The 16,952-nt window shown below is 44.1% G+C and overlaps 1 protein-coding gene across 6 annotated transcripts in view; it reads left to right on the top strand.

The window, feature by feature from the left end:
* Positions 1-1,649: 1,649 nt before the first annotated feature.
* FMNL2 (formin like 2) overlaps positions 1,650-16,952 on the top strand; it is a 284,119-nt gene continuing 268,816 nt past the window's right edge. For 3 of the 6 annotated variants that reach the window (XR_016442094.1, XR_016442093.1, XM_090045714.1), the window contains exon 1: positions 1,650-2,124. Coding sequence is in view for 4 of the 6 variants with exons in the window: in XM_090045714.1 (XP_089901840.1) it covers positions 2,008-2,124 (117 nt within the window). In the remaining 2 variants the exon portion in view is untranslated. The remainder of the gene's footprint in view (positions 2,125-16,952) is intronic. The other 3 variants (XM_090045712.1, XM_090045715.1, XM_090045713.1) reach the window with 1 other exon arrangement.

Here is a 16,952-nt window from a genome sequence, read left to right as displayed (position 1 = left end):
TTTTTTGAGAAGTGGAGGCTGCCCGGACCTTCCACTCTCCCTTTAGGGCACTGAGCCAGAATCCAAAGACCAGACTGAGTCCAGCTGTTTGGTGCCTCCATGGCTGTAATTGTATAAGTGTCTGGGAATTGAACACAGGTCTCCTGTGTGGTAGACAAGGATTCTACCACTGACTGGTACTGATTTCATAATGCAGTTCTTCGTTTGATGAGATCCTGTTTTTACTCCACTGATTTCTATGTCAACCTACATTTTGAACCATCTTGACAGAGGCTGCTTTAGAACATAAATATTTCTATATGTTTTTTTCTTAAAATGTGCAACTGGCCAAACATTTGCTAAGCCCTAGCATAGCTATTTGAGAACACAGTGAAATTCCAGCAAGTTGTGATGCTGTTTCATCACATCCTTATTACACATCCTTATTTTGTCCTGGACCTGAGACGATAACATTTTCAACATGAAACAATGGCAAACATTTAAGGTTTGATATCAGAAGATCATGTTAGGGCTCAAAAAATGTAAAACTAGAGCAAGGCTGAATATGGAACCTTAGTTATGTCCCTTTAGGTTCAGGTATGACCCTATCATGGTACCCTCGTTACAGATGTGTGGACAAAAGAAAGATCACAATCTCTTTGTTGAATGAGAAAGGTGAGCTCCCTCCCTGTCCCCCAGCTCCTCTCATTTTTTACTCATTACTTCAACAGCAAAAAAGCCCTTCATCCAGGCAGGTTCAATCATGGAAACTGCTAGCCCCAAATAAGACCCTGTCTCATAAAGACAGGGTCATCCAGAAAGTCAAGTCGAGTCCATCCTGAGGCTGCTACAACTGTTGGGGCACCCTAGATGCTGTAACAACTCTAGGTTAGTTGAGTTGTTTGCATCATTGGTGATTCTTTGGGTCGTGTGACCTGGTGGCACCCCTCTCCCCTCTGGGTAGGATGGTCCTTGACTTGCAAGCTCTTTGACAGGTCTTATTTTTAGTCCTGCTGGGTGTCCACACACCTTCCCCCCTCCCCCGCCCAGCGAGCCCAGTGGGGGCACCAGTGTAGTTGCCAACTGGACCCCAGAACAGAGGTGGTACCAGGGAGCAGGCCAAGAACGGCCTGGCCTGACTCGGCATCCAGAAAAGGGGGGGCCATTCCTGCCATTTCCAGCCAGGTGCTCAGGGTTGGGGTTTGCCCTCTACCCCGAGCCGGACCCAGGCCTGGACGAACCAGGCAGCCTTCAGAAAGGGGGCCTGAAAACGGTGATTTTTTTCCTGCTGTCTGATGATTATTATCCTTATCTGGGGCAAAGCGGGGGACGATACTACAAGTGCGCCTGAGGCCGCCAGGAGTCCAGGGAAGGTGCTGCCTCCCCCTTAGGATCTCCCCTCGCTCCCCAGGATGGGAGCGAGCCGCGGGGCTTTCATTCATACGGAAACCGCGGGGCCTCTAGCTGTGGTAGCTTCCCAGACGCGGGAATAAGACCACGAGTCAATCACATCCCGGCCTTTCTGCCTCTCCCCGTGCCCCTGCCCGTCCGCAGGCGGGAAAGGCGAGGCCCGGGGCAGGCAGGGCGAGCCCGCTCCGTCCCGCCGGGGCAGCGCGCGGGACTACAGCTCCCAGCGCTCCGCGGGCCGGGGGGCGGGCCGAGGCTGGGTGGGCGGCGGAGCAGAAGGGGCTTTGTGTCGGGGCGTGCGCTGGGCTGCAGACGCCGCTCGCCGGAGCTTTGTGGCGCCCGCGGGGCGGTGCGTGCAGCGTGTGCGAGCCGCAGCCATGTGCCCGCGCGCGGCGGGAGCGGAGCCGCGGGCAGACCGGAGCGCGAAGGTGCACGCGGAGCCTTTCCCCGGCCCGTGCTAAAGAGAGACGTCGCTCGGCGCCGCCCGCCCCCTCGGCTGCCGGGCTGCGGGCGAGGGGAGGGCTGGGCCGGGCCGGGCCGGGCGGCAGCAGCGGCGGAGCGCGGCGCTGGTGCTTCCTCGCAGACTGCGCGAGCGAGCGGGAGCTGCCCGCGGCCGGCGCCATGGGCAACGCGGGCAGCGTGGACTCGCAGCAGACCGACTTCAGGGCGCACAACATGCCGCTCAAGCTGCCGATGCCGGAGCCGGGGGAGCTGGAGGAGCGCTTCGCCGTCGTGCTGGTGAGTGCGGCGAGGCGGGGCGGGGAGCGGCCGGCGCCCATTGTCTGCGCGCCCCGCACCGGCTTTGTGCTGCGGGGCCGCCGGCTGCTGCCGCCAGGTTCGCGCGGGGCCGCGGCTCCAGGGGGCGGCGGCGGCGGCGGCCTCCCCCGGGGCGGGCTCGGCGGGGCCCCGCATCGCAGCGGCAGCCCCTCGTCCCGGCCGGGCGGGGGCCGCCACGTGCGGGGCAGGCGGCGGCTCCGCTTTGTGCGGCGCGCCCCGGGGCCAGCGCGGCCGGCCGAGCCCGGCGGGACGTGGGCGGGGAGCGCGCCCGGGCTGTCGTCCCGCAGGAGCGGCGGGGTCGCCTCGGCCTTCTCCCCGCGCCCGCGGGTGCCCGGAGGTGGCGCGGGGGCAGCTTGTCCCTTGCCCTGGCGGGCGTAAGAAAAACTGAGTTGTTCCCCCGAGCTCTTTGGGTTTCCCCGCGGTTTAGAGGTTTCTCCGTCATAAAGCCTGGGCTTTGGATTAATCTTTAATGATCGCCAAGTCACTAGGAGCCGGGAGTGTTTGTTCCTATGAACCCGGCCCCGGAAGAAACACGTGGGTGGTTCTTTTTTCTTTCTTTCTTTTTCTTTTTTCTGAATGAGTCTAAACATTAACAGCCTGACTGTGCAGTGCAGTGCAGTGGGCGTGTGTATACACGTGGCTGCAGGTTCAGAGAGGCTTGGCTGGGAGGCTTTGCAGTTTGGAGAAAGCCCAGCCTGCCTGGTGCAGGTCAGGAGCCTGCCAGACTTCCAGGGAACTGAAGTAAAACAGAACAGGGGAAAAAAAACCCATAGGTCACATGTGTACAGACACGGATGTGCATCCAGATGTATCTCGATTTCGTGGTGTGTGCAGGGTCAGTTGTGCCTTACTTTTCTGGCTTTTCTCTTTACCTGTCTAACGCAAGTGACTTGGTATCAGCGATCGGATTTCTAGGACATCTTCCGTGCAAAGAGCGGTTTGCTGCTGATGTCATATAGCATGCTTTTGGCATGGTTTTTCACATTTTTCATGGGCTGCTCTGTGCAATTCGTATTTTTGAGCAAGATTTTCTTGCATGCTGTCAAGCTCTCTGAACATGCAAGCTTGAAGAATGAATACAAGGAAAAATATATCCACTGTCCAGAGGTTGTTGTAACCTCATGTTAAATTAGTGCTTAGTAGTAACTATTTGACCATGAACTGTTAGAATAATACTCTCTAGGTACCTTCTGGCATTGAGGGAGGCATTCTTGGGCTCAAATTGAGATGCATTTAGATTAATTCTGGTTAGACTCAATCAGCTTATCATGTCTAAGAAAAGAATAAGCCTATTCAACTGGGCACCCCTACTGATGTACCAAATGGTACAATGTCAAGATTATCAAACATGTTTAGGAACCTCTATTCAGATCTTACTTCTGTTGGTTAAAAACCAGGAGTAACTTCAGCAAACTCTTAAGAGCATATGAATACAGTGTTGTACATTGTATAGTTGAGATCCTAACCTAGCCTGTTGTATATAAAAGTATCTAAAGCAGTAAGTTTGAATTAATTTGCCAGTGATCTGCAGAAGAAAACAAATTGCATTTGAATTATGACCAATGTGAGAATAAATGTGTAAAAGGAATAAGCAGATTGTGTGAGAATGTCCTATGTGAAAGGGGTGTAGGTTGTAGCTGTGTTGGTCTAAGGAGATAGGCACCTGAAAAACATAGTCTGCCTGGGTAGTACAAGAAACTATAGCCTGCTAAAGTGAAAGGTAGTTTTGCTGCTTACTTTAATAGGAGCAGGTGCTGTATGTTTTTAGCAGCTGGACTGAAGAAAAACAGCAAGGGTCAAAGGACGAGTCTTTGCAGCTTTAATAAATGGGAGTGGCAGACAGACACTATGTTGTCCGATGCAGGGGAATAATCTCAGCTGCAGCGCTGTGCCCAATTTTAAGGGGCTCATAGGCAACAACAAAAATATTGCCTTTGACCTTGTCTGAAAATGGACTTAGTAAAGACTGGCATTCAGCACAACTGGTTGACCAGTTGAGAAAGAAAGGCCCTCATGTGACCCAATTCTGTCCCTCCATCCTTCATGGGTTGTTGTTATGAGAGTGTTTCAATCAGCAGGGGAGATCATTAGACCTTTGATAGCCCATCCATAGTCACAGCTGTAGGATGAATGAGAACGGAATGATGGGTTGAGAATATACAGACAAGAGATTTAGCCAGAGAAATGGTTATGGGAAAAAGAAAAGTTTGTAAAGTTTTGAGTCTAAATCCAACCTTTTTTAAGGTATATTAAGGAATTAGGCTATCACTCTTTGCGCGTCTGAAGTCCCACTGAAATCCTATAAGGGTTTGCTAATAATTGCAGTGTACTTTTTTAACATGAATGCAGTGTCAAAAACAGCAAAGCAAATGTCAGCAAACACAATTCAGTGCGGTTCCAGCTACATGCATGTCTACAACACCACCATGCTGATCTCTTCGTAGGGGCAGGTAGTGGTGTGACATGTACAAGAATCCGACTTGGATACAAGAAATCATTCTTTGCAGTTTGCTTTTCTGTCCTGATGTGAGTGCAGAGTCATAGAAATGGAAAAACAGCAGACCATACACACAGTATGTGTGTACTCATGGTCAGAGGCACAAGATGGTCACATTTTTAGTACAAGTATTTTGACAGTAACTGTTCTTTTCATTATTTCCTATTGAAATGTTCCTTCTCAACCCCTCCCCCCTCAGTAATGTGGTCTCTTCTTCAGATGAAGTAGCAATGGCAGATGTAAATATATATTGAACAGAGGTGTGTCAGTTTGCATTTACTAACTTTCCAACAACCATATTTTTGGGGGAGGGGTCACCCACAAAGTAGCTTGCCCACTTCAAATACATAAAGCCATTCTACTGCCTCCATCGTTAACCTCGTTCTCTATGGCTTGAGAAACATACATTAAAGAAGATGGCGAATTAGATGAGCAATCCCAGATTTCAACACAGGCTAAGGACAGAAATTACACACAAACTAGTATAAGTGACCAGTTCACATTTGTAACACCAGAAGTTCAGTTCACATAAACCACTTTCAAAATGGGTGAAACTGGTTTAAGATAAACTGGGATGGATGTAGTATCAGACTTACCTGATTTAGGTTAAATCTGTTTATTGAACTTTTGTGCCAGATCCCCTCCAGATTCAAGTTAACTCACAATCCTCCAGCATCCCAGGATGCTTTGCAACTCCATCCTCCTTCTTGCAGGGTGGGTGGGCTAGCTGTGGCCCAGGCTGTCTACCCCAGGTAAGCAGGGAAGTGTGCTCTAGCACCCCCCCAGCTTCTGGCCTGGGCTACTGCAGGCATTTGGCTGCATTTTCACAATCAAAAATGAATGGCCGTTCACTTGCTTATTGGCTTAATCTAAGCAGCTTAGACTATCCTGTGAAGACTGAATCGATTCAGCCTCAGGCTTTTTGACTGTCTGTACTTAGGCTGGGTGCACTAAGCAGATTCCTTCAGTCTGGTACAGATGTCACTGAAGATGCATTGTGAGTAGCTGGATGGTGCCCAACACAGGGGATAGCATTTTCTGCCAGAACTGGCTGCGTCACCTCTCTGTTCCTTGTACAGAGAAGCCTGGAGGCTCTTCTGTATCCCTGTGGTACGGACCTTTCTCTGTAGAACAGTCTTCCACTGATACAAATGGGCAAAGGAAATTCATGGGGACAATCTCTCCATTTGGTTCCCCGCCATCCATCCATATTTATCTATTCATGTAATCTAATCTGTTTTAGGTTTTTCACCGTCACCTATAAACTCCTACTTTTGTGATGAAAACAGTCCCAACTGTCCATAATAAACTCTTCAGCACCTGGAAGCCTCTAACAATAGTTTGTTTTACTAACAAGCGGCTAACAGCTTTGTTTTCTGCCATTTTCATCGCTGATGAATGGCTGAATGGGTTTCCACTAGTTTAATTGTTGAACAGTGTATCTTCCAGCGTTTTACTTGCGTCTTTCACTGGCAATTGTAATTGCTCTGATATTAGATTTTAGCTGAATATTATTAAAGAACAAATTGGGGAAATGAAAGTGGAGGCTGATGAGCGAGCCTCCTCTTTTGAGAGAGTGGGAGAGAGAACAGGGAGAGGAAAGAGTTTACTTTTATGTCTGTATCTGCAACCGACATGCCATGTATTCTGTCCTTCATCTCTTTATAATGCTGATGTGTGTTCTGCACTTTCAGTAGGATGCCTAAATTAATGACTCCCTTGGTTTCAGACTCAAGTTTAAGCAAGATACAAATATCAGAAAAGTGGCAGTATGATGCTTTTGTCGATATTATGATTGCTGACATCCCAGTTGGCCAGTGGAAGATACCAGTAAAGCTGACAGCCACATCACGGCTAGTACGGATGAGACTCTATGTTTTTTAACCCTGTAATTACAACAGTCTCTCAAGTGTGTAGAATGGGGAAGCTTCTGCTTGAGTAGATTTTTCAACAAGTTTTCTTTCCCCTTTTCCATAGTCCCAGGCTTTTTCTGGTGCTCCCATTCTCAGCAAATCACAAATCCTGGGAGCCACCACTGACTTATTTTCAGGAGGAAACCATTGGTTATCATGCTTAAACAGCATGCAGACAAAGCATGCTGTATATGTTTTATAGGTACTCTTGTACAGCACCATTATGCAGTGCAATGAGTACAGGATTTGGAGACCCTGGGATAAAGCTGGTTCTCTACCAACTTCTACAGCAGGGTAGTTTTGCCTTGAACCTGCAGCTGTGTTGCATGTTTATACGATGTGGAGGAGGCAGCAAGGACAGAGTTGGCAGAGTGGATTGTTGTTTTAGGAACTGTGATTGGCAACATTTGATGGTTAGCTCTGTATCAGAAGTGAAGTTCACACCAAACAGCTCCTGACACTCACAAAATATTGTTTTATTTTACAAATGAGCATGTTATACATGATTCCACAGAATTGGGAATAAGTGACTATAAGTAAGGGGGGACAGGGAGGAAGGTGGACCATTGTGATTGGCATTACAGCTTTCCTGGGAATTGCGCTGTTCTAATTCAAACTGCATCCATGTGGCTGATCCAAGGTCAATCATGATTTCACTGAAGGCAGTGAGAGCTTTGCTAATAACGTCTGTGAAAATGTAGTTCTTCTCCCATTAGCGTTTTCTTCTTCACTCTGAGATTAGACTCTCTGTGCTCAATGTCCCTACCTATAAAGTGGGTGATATAATTTATATTTCATTGGGGGTATTTGTAAAGTGTTTTGAAAGCCTGGGATACAAATGCTGTTTTATTATTGTTATGGTAGCTATGGAAGTCTGTAGCTTTCTATGAAGGATGTATTTGAACCTTGATCTTTTGCTGTTAAGATTTTGATACAGGAAAAGATAGAGTTGCATTTGAGTAATTGAGAGGAATCTAATGAACATATGCTAATATAAAATTAGTGTCAGAAGCAGGCTTACAGAATAACAGAACTATAAAAATTGGACCAAGGGGGAATTTTAGATTTTCTAGTTCAACCTCTGTGAGTGCTAATGCGGGGCTGTTTCCTCTACAGCACACTTAAATGATTCAAGCAGTGACATTTTCATCACTTTCCTTAGGGAAACAGTCTAATAGAGCTAATCATTAGAAAATTTCTTTCTGGTTTCTAGTGAAGATTAATAGATTGAAATATAGCTCTGTAGTGACACATCTTACCAAGCTGTCTTTTACATCAGTGGGCACCATTTGTAAGGCTTCCTGTAAAATCTCTCTCTTAACTTAATTTACTGAGAAACACTGATGTACATTTTTGAGTGTCTGAAATAAAAGCATGCTCTATAGAATATTTGGCTGCTAGCATGTTTTGAGATTTGCATTCCTAAAATGAATTTCAGTGTCTGAAAACTTGAAAGAATTTGAAAATGGGTAGGCTGCTATACAGTGTATGCAGATATTTTTCTCTTGGTAGCATATTTCCATATCAAATAATTGCCTTAATTTATTGGGCTTTACTGATGAAGGTATGAACCCATTCTGTCAAACTGCATGTGTCACTCGCTCATGCTTTTTAGTAAGCTCAAAATAGCCTGGAAGAAAGAAAGAGGCTTGCTCTAAAAAGACCCAGATGAAAGGATTATTGTGTGATGCCAACCTTAACAGGACTGAATTGATATATCATAAGTCATTACTTCTGCAATATCCATTTTATTAGAACTTCAGAATAAAACAAGAAGCTTGGGCATTAGTGGTTTCACACGTAACTGGTAACACCAGTAGAAACCTGGAGATTTCTAATGGGTGCAGAAAAGTCGGAGCCTGATCCCTTTGTCACATGATGATTTATTTCTGTTCTAGTAGTGCTTAGGGGCCCCACTGTGCTGGGTGCTATATACATATATTACAGACCATTGAATCAAATTGATCATAAGAAAGTATAAGAGGAGAGACAACAGACAGCTATAACAAACAGAGCAGGAAATATGCATATAGGACTTTCTATCACTCTTCCCCCTTAAGTAGTCACTGGGTGATAGATTTAGTATCTCAGAGGATAATAGTACATATCATATTAATCAAGTAATTATTCCTACATTTCATTAAACATAACTAGACCTTTTCAAATACAGAAACTGCTGTTCCACCTTGGTTCCAAGACTTGAAAAAGGCTTTGGACAAGTATGTTTGCAAGACCTCATGCCTGGTGTATTCTACCACAGAGCAACCCATTGTGTACTGGTATTGGGTTATTCTGTGAAGTCATGCTTTTCAGGGTCGAATGCTGGAGCATGGTAATTCCTTGTCAAATTCTTTTGGTTCTTCTAGTATCTCCTCAGAGAGCCTCTCTAGTGTTCGTTTCTGGTCATTGTAGTTGTTAGAGGTAAAAAGGAGTTTCCTCTGAAGAAAAACTAATCATTGGGTGCATCTACACATGTACTTTACTGTGGAGTTGACTAGTTTCACAATAAAGCATCACTGTCTACACATGTGCTGGTATTAGGGTGCAGTAATTTAATTAATTCTCTCATAGGATAGTACTGTTGGGGACAGTACTATCCTATGGCGCGGTAATTACATGAGCTGAAGTGCACATGTAGACAGTGACAGGGTCTAACTGGGGCATGAGGGTACTAAAGTGTGGGGGCTGCCTGCTGCTTAGTCCCACACTTGAGCATCTTTGTGCCCCAGCCAGGCCGTCTGCCACCTGACACTGGAGATTGGGTCTGACACGCCCCCCCCCCCCCCCCCGACCCTTTGCCAGCTGGGGGCTGCTTCACCGCAGATCAAACTGCAGCAGTCCCAGGTGCATGTGCAGACCCTGCACCTAGGAGCAGTTTATCATGTAGCCTTAATGGTATGTGTAGATGCACCCATTGAGTGAGAGCTAACAAACTTCTAATATAGGATAGTGACCATGTCACTGCTGATTTTACTTTGCCCCCATCAGCTGTTAGGAAGGAACATTTTCTCTTGCCTCAGTTGGAAAAAGAGAAAGCAAATTGAGAGAGAAAAAAATCACATTTTATTAAAGGGGTAGAAAGAGAAGATGTAGCCCTATGGTCCCCCTTTGGGCCTTAACATAGAACCTTTGTGGGGAGGGCAGGCTCATTCCAGAATGCATCTCTGAACTAAAGGATTGGTAGTTAAAAAGAATCATGGGCTTTCCTTTTTTAAACTGAGCAACATACAGACAGTTGGCAAAATTGCCAGTGTAGGCCAGCTACTAATACTTAGCAGCTGTAGGAGAACTGTCGTCTCCTTTTATGGTATTTGTTCCACTAATATTATAGTGGAAATGAAAATTTGTGGTCTCATGTACCAGTGACTTCAACTGTCTTCCCATGGAAGAACCACCATTAACTTCAGAGAGAACAAGACTGGACAGCATATAACATTTTGACTGACTTTGCACCTGTAAAAGATGTCATTATTCAGCTTCTTTGTTATGGCATTGGGCTTTGTTATTCATGTAAGTGACAATGTGCAATGGTATTTTAAATTATAGGAGACTTACAATCACTATTAGTTGTCGGAGGGGGAAATCTTTTTTTCTTACTGGATGTTTGTGCCCATTGGTGCTATAGTAGAGATGATATATTTTATTAGACCAACCAGATTTTTGCAAAAAAATGTATTTAATTGTAAGCTTTCAGGCACAAACACCCTTTATCAAGCATTAAAGAAAAGATTGTAGAAGTTCTCTTGGGTAAAAATGAAAGTTCATATTTCATAGGATTTCACAGAGAAGTTGATAGAAGGAAAATTCCTCTGGGCTGTTGGTTCATAGCTAGTAACTAAAATGCTAAAGTGAATTTTAGACCCAGTCCCATAAGATTCTGAATTCCTTCTACAAGGGACTGGGTGTGTCTACACATGCGCTTTAATTCGCATTAGCCTATTTTTTTATGTGCATTGAAGAGTCACAAAAATACGTGCTCTTTCACTAATGAGAATTAACATAGGTTAATACGCATTTTTCTTGTACTTCACAATTGGGGACTATACGTGAGTGTTGAGGCTCCTCTGACGTGCTGGAACTCCAGCATGTCGGAACAAACTTGATCAATCGAGTTTGCTGGAGCATGGCATATGCTGTGCTCCAGCAGCCTCTTGCGTCTCATGTATCAGTGTCCCTGTGCTTCAAAATGGCATCGGGAGTGCTTGAACTAAACCTCGTTTGATGAGCTTTAGTTCAAGCACCTCTGCCGCCATTTTTAGGTACAGGGATTCTGATACAGGAGACGTGGTGGGACTTTAATCAGAGTGGTTCTTGGAGCCACTCTAATTAAAGTGCTGACCTCCCTCCTCTCCACCCCCAGAACATGTGTAAAAGTACCTGGAGGTTTAGATTTAATGCACATTACCTAAAGTGCATTAATGAACATGTAGACATGCCGACTGAGTGCTAAGGACTCCACTGTCTTCAGGCTCAGCACCCTGTAGTATTGGGCCCCGTGTTTTAATTTCTGGCTACTTTTAGATTCCACACAAGTGTGGCTTTGCAGGAACTTTCCTTGCTTTCTCTGTCCCATAGTCTAATGACTGGAGGGGACAGCCACAAATAGTACTCTTATTTTTCTTTGTGCCCTGCCTTAAGCTTTCACTTGTAGCATCCTTATATTGTTGCTGCACCATTCTCTTGTAGTCTAGTTACTTCATGTGTGATATGCTGCCCCCTACCAGGTTGAAATTTTTAGCTGGTGACTGTCCTTCATTTGGCAAATGTTTCCAGACAGCTGAAGTGTCGTACTTATTGCTGTCAGTGACTGTTTGTAGAAGATTTGGCCTTTGTACTGTATCTTAAGAGAGCGAAGATTTGCAGTACTGCACCCTGAAGCTTTAAGATGGCCTGTTCCAAAACACTAAATAATGTGCAACACTGGGGAAAGAATTCGGGAGAAAAAAGGACAAGGAGTTTGCAAATGTGTCTTTAAAATGTAGCAAATGAATTATATCTATTGATTGACTTAATGCCACTGGAAGTGAATTGTGCTCTTAGCCTATTGTAAAAAATGTTCAGCTTCTTCTTTTATGCATCAGCAATGGGTGTTGAAATGCAGTGATTAAAAGAAGCATTTTTCTCAAGAACAGCAAAAAAAAACTCACAACCCCCTCCCCCCCAAAATTAAGTTAAATCCAACGCAGTTCCCCAAATCAGGTTTGAATTATGCCTCCTAATCTATTCTTAGGTTTTGGTACTATTTTGTTTTGCTCTGCAAAAGTTTGAAATTATTCAACACACTATGTAATAAATTAAAATATTTCTTAAAATGAAGTAGCCAGCTACAGTTATATATGCTAATTATTACTCTACCTTTTCGTATTTTTAAAGCTGTTTGTGTAGTTGGATATTTTCTCCATATATTTTAGAAAGCCACATCTGGGGACATCACTTGCTTAGTTTCAGACCTCACTGGAGCTGTTCTGGGCAGATATCTGGCAATTTCATCAAGGAGAGGTATGCCATGCTACCTACCTCTGTCTCACCACTCTCATCAAGCTACCAACCGTAGTTCTGAGGTCAAGTTCAGAGGAAGAGGCTCTAGGTCCATGACCTCAAAGTATCAGTTTTATTCTAAGGAACTGTGTATTCCCAAAGGAACTGTTCACTCCTTTCTGATACTTTGTATTCTTAAAAGAAATCCTAGTCCAAATAATGCTTTGAGGTATGTCCTCAGAGTTACAGGGACTACAAGGTAGACCTGACCCTCTGTCTTCAGTGAACTGCCAGTCTTCACTGATGATCCAAAATCTTCAGGATTCCCATATATTTTCTAGACATTAAATGATGTGCAGCACTGGGGAAATAATTTGGGAAAGACTAGTCAGTGGTGTTAGCTTCTGTCATTAGTTGCAATTCAAGAACAGCTTTGTGAAACTGAATTAGGGTATCTTACTCATGCTGTAACTAGGAATTGCTATGATTGACTTCAGCAGTAAGAGATGTTTGCTTATCCAACCTCACTGTTAATTTGTTTGTATTGTTTAACAATTGCTTTACAGCAGCAGCAGCTTCTTGAGCATGAAGGACAAGTAGGTGCTAGCATTGTGGATTTAGTAGCCAGTAGTACTGTGACAGATTTTTTTTGCTGAAATGGCTAAAATATGAGATGGCACCTTTCCAGAACTGGCTTCTAACACTGAATTGTGATGTGAAGGTAAAATGAATCTCTCCATTTAGGCTGCAGAGAAGCTAGGATGCTGTTAGCAGCTACTAACACCCCCCCTAAGGGTTAGTAGCAGCGGCTAGCAGCACTCTTGAGTATTAAAGTTGCAGAGATGGCTGTAGTGAATGAATGTTAATGAACAGTCCAGCTTGCAACTCAGCAGGGAGCTTCAGGTATTAGAGACATTGTCAACTTATTTTTGTTAATTGATTGCAATCAAGTTTTCAGTAGGGCATCTTTTAAGTAACTTCTTTAGAAGAGCCAAAAATATTGCACAGTATTTCTGCTTATATTTATAAGGATCCTTTTTCAGTGTCGCGTCTGAGGACCGGTGCACCCTTGACCTGCGAGCCTGGGTCGGCACGACCGGCTGGATGCGGGTACGATACGGTGGTCATACAGGTGGAAAAGCGAGAGGAGTCAGGGAGTTTAAATGCGTTTTGGTTGAAGATTTATTGTTACTTACACCACAGAAGAGTTGCGGCCTAGGAAGGAAGTCATGGTTACACAGTGAGAAAAGAGAAGTTCAGTTCAGCTTACAGATGCTTTTTCGTTGCACAGATCATAAAATGCTTGGTGCAGATTTTCAGCAAAGCGTACAGGCAACTTCGGTTTAAAGATGTTCGTGAGCTCTTGGTGAGAACAGACGAGTCGACAAAAATTCGGATACAACACCTGAAATTTTTTCGCTGCAGGTGGGGAGGGGTCAGTGACTGGCCAGGTCACTGACTATGTCTCCTGGGTGTGTGTGGAGGTCTCCGCAGAAGGCGGAAATCTTTCCAAAATTAAAGGTTTTCAGGTAGCCAATCGCAACACACCAGGCTTGAATAATTACAGGACTGCCAATTATGACTGTGAGCAGACTTTGTGTGTTCTTAGGTTTCATGCGAGATTGACTGCGCATGTATTTTACATTTAAGCTGGGGGAGGGCTGAATACGGAACTCTGATGATGAAATATGTTACGTTAACCTTTTGACCTTTTTGCCATCGGCATCTGAAATCAAAGATTTTTCTTTGACATTCAGCAGTGAACAGTGGATTGTTCTGAAAACATCACTGTATGCAGTTGCAGTCATCTGTCTTCTCCCCATGCCCCTTCTCTGTTGCCTCTTTAGTTTCAATTTTAGTTTTTCAGTTTTGGTTGTTACTCAGTTTTCTCTTGAGCTTGTGGAAGACCATGCCCATGAGCTATCATCATGTCCTTGAATGAGCCAGGAACTGAAAATTAATTCTCGTCAAAACAGTGAAATTAGCCATGTGCAACATCCTGAGCCAGAAAAGCACTTAACTACATGTTTAAGCATCTGTGTAGTCCCACTGAAGTCAAATTAAGCACATGCGTAAGCACTTTGCTGGATCAGGACCAAAGTGCTGTCAAATGAGAAAGTGATTGTGCTGAAAAAGGAAAGGAAAATGATATTTTTTCTCATTTCCTTCAGATGTAACATAGAAAGTACAAATGTTTTGAATATACTGCTATGATTGTCAGTGTATTCTTTTAAATACACGTATGTAGCATGTTAGAGATTGGTTTAAGGACAATATCAGGCAGCATTTTGACACTTCTGGAAAATATAATTTAATTGTTATTGATCTGTGGAAAATTAAAGCTGCATAGCAAAGCTGTACATTTCTTTATGAAATAAAAGTATTTAAAAGCATGATTCCAGCCATTGTAGAGCAGCTGTCATAGCAGGATTTCTGCCTTGATTTGTCACATTTTAGACAAAGTGACTTGGATTGTTATTTTCTTTCTTCTTTGTTTGTTTCTATGGTAATATCCATTTGGGAATTTGATTTAGGATCAAGAAATTAATTTTGATATGTAATATATGTGTGTGTATGTAAATATAATCTATACCAAGTTTTAAGAGCCTGACAAGGTATGCAGTATAGTAGAAATAAAATAAATTGGTGAATGCAATACACAGGGAACTGCAAGGACTGTCAGACCTGAGGGCCTGATTTTGACATTCAAGTAAAAATTCAGGGCTAAGTCCAAGGACAGCTCATTCCTGATTGATGCTTGAGTAGTATTGCCAAACAAATAATACAAAAAATAATAAATCCCCTTGGGTCAAATTCTGTTCCCTTTAATTATGCAGGTAGTCATTATCATCTCACTGGCACAGTACAGGAAAATGAGCAGGGTTTAGCTTGTGAAATCAATGCAAGAAGGGAGTTTGCTTCAGAAGGAACTGCACAGCTGAGCTCTTCATGTATATAGCACTGTAACTGAAAAATATTGCAGTCTTAAACAGATTCTGCTAGGAGATCTTAGCTGTGAGGGCTGTGGAAGAATAACTACATCATGTGCTAACATAGAATATCATTTTAACTGCACTAATTATTTTGTTCTTTATCATTTGATCACTTCCTTTAAAAGGGCTTTTTACATCAATTTAGGGTGCAGAATATTATATGCATAAATATATATAGATATGAATATGTATACATTTAATTGTCCCAAACATTATATAACTCAGCTACTCGTAAACCAGTGCCTTACTGCTTTCTGAAATGCTTCATTACATAAAGGACTCTTTATTATGAATAATCTGATTACAGTCTGTTTCATTTAAATTCCACTGAAATTAGATGTATGTTCCTTGTGAATTTTCCTTTGGTTCTCTAAGAAAATAGCTGCTTGTCTTCTGTAAATGTGTTTTCTTAAATGTATGTTTCAGGAGAATTTTGATAAAGCAACATAATAGCCATATTGTATGAGACATGAATGGGCTTTAGAGTAGTGGTTTGCAACATGAGGACCTTTAGGTTCTCTGAGAGCCAACTGTATTAAGATGAAAATGAGTATCTGATTTTAGATTGGAACCATAGACTGTGATTTCTAAACTGAAGTGTGGATCACTATAGGAGGTAATAAGGGGCATCTGTTCACCAGCTGCCTCCCACTGCTTGCCATGCAGCCCCAGAAACTGCTATGGTCCGAGTCTGGAGGACGCAGAATATTTGCTCTCCACAAGCTCCTCAAACAGCTCCCCTGTTCGGCCACCTGCTGCATTTGCAGGGGAGGGAGAGTAGCTCTGGTGGTTCTGTTACTGTATTCCTTGCCTTTCCCTTCCCTTCCAGGGGTTGCGAGGAGGGGCATTAGGAACCTGTCTTTTTAGCTCTGCACTCCCTGAGCCCTGTGCTCAATTACATACACGTTGGTGGAATCTGTAGGAGGGAGCTTCCAGGTGCTTTCAGCTGCCCTTTCAGTGCAAAGGGCTGTATTGACTGTGAGTCCTGGGCATTTTAGAACTGATGTTTCTCTCAGACTGAAAAATTTGGCCAGTGGTCTCTAACCCAGGGCTGTCCAACTGGCAGTGCATGGGCTGTGGGTGGCTCCCGAAGGGCTAGCATGTTGCCCATGGGCTCCTGTCCCTGCACCGTTGCTTTTGCCACAGCAGCCAGATCCTTGGGGTCCCCTTCTCTCCTCCAGCTTCTGCTTCCTGCCCCCAACTCATTGTAGGGGAAGAGACCAGGCTGCTCTTGCTGCAGGCATGGAGTGGAGGGGATTGCGCTTATTGCATGCAACTTTGCAAGGTTGGCAACATGCATGGCCGAGAGGAGAGGGGCTTCTCCCGCTGCATGTAACAAAAGGAGCTGGGCTGTTTGCGCTGCAGGTGGGAAACATGTATGGCTGGGAGTGGAGGAGATTACTATGCATACAGCAGAGAGGAACTGTGAAAATGACTTCTGGTGTTTTCCAGCCCTTACTGGCAGCCCCAGCTGCTTTCTCCCATCCAGGTGCTGGGGGGAAATGGTGAAGTTCCTGTCTCCACTTCTGGGACTGACAAGGGAGCAGGGTAAGCCTCTTAGCTGCCAAACACAACTGGAAATCTATAGTTGTGGGAGATTTTAAAATGGAAGAATTAGTATTTAAATATATGTGCTCCCTGGCCATAAGTCACTTTACTGTAAAAATGACTTGGGAAGGAATATAGATCATACATCTGTTGTTTGTGAAACAACTGTAAAAATTTCAAGTCAAAAGCAAAGAATAAGGGGTTGGGTAAATTGGCAAACTTTCTAAACTTTTTCAGAAGCTGGTAATTAAAATGAAGGAACAAATTGTTTAGTTCAGAAATTATAGTTGTTCATTTACCCTAACTAATGTTCTGGCATGTTCATCTTCTGACTCCTTTTTTTCCTTCTTTTCATCTTGT

This window comes from Crocodylus siamensis, chromosome 4, assembly GCF_052110815.1.
Source record: "Crocodylus siamensis isolate JL-2025a chromosome 4, ASM5211081v1, whole genome shotgun sequence".
Classification (NCBI taxonomy): domain Eukaryota; kingdom Metazoa; phylum Chordata; order Crocodylia; family Crocodylidae; genus Crocodylus; species Crocodylus siamensis.
The sequence above is the reverse complement of the archived record's forward strand: the minus strand, read 5'-3'. Positions and strand labels throughout refer to the sequence as shown.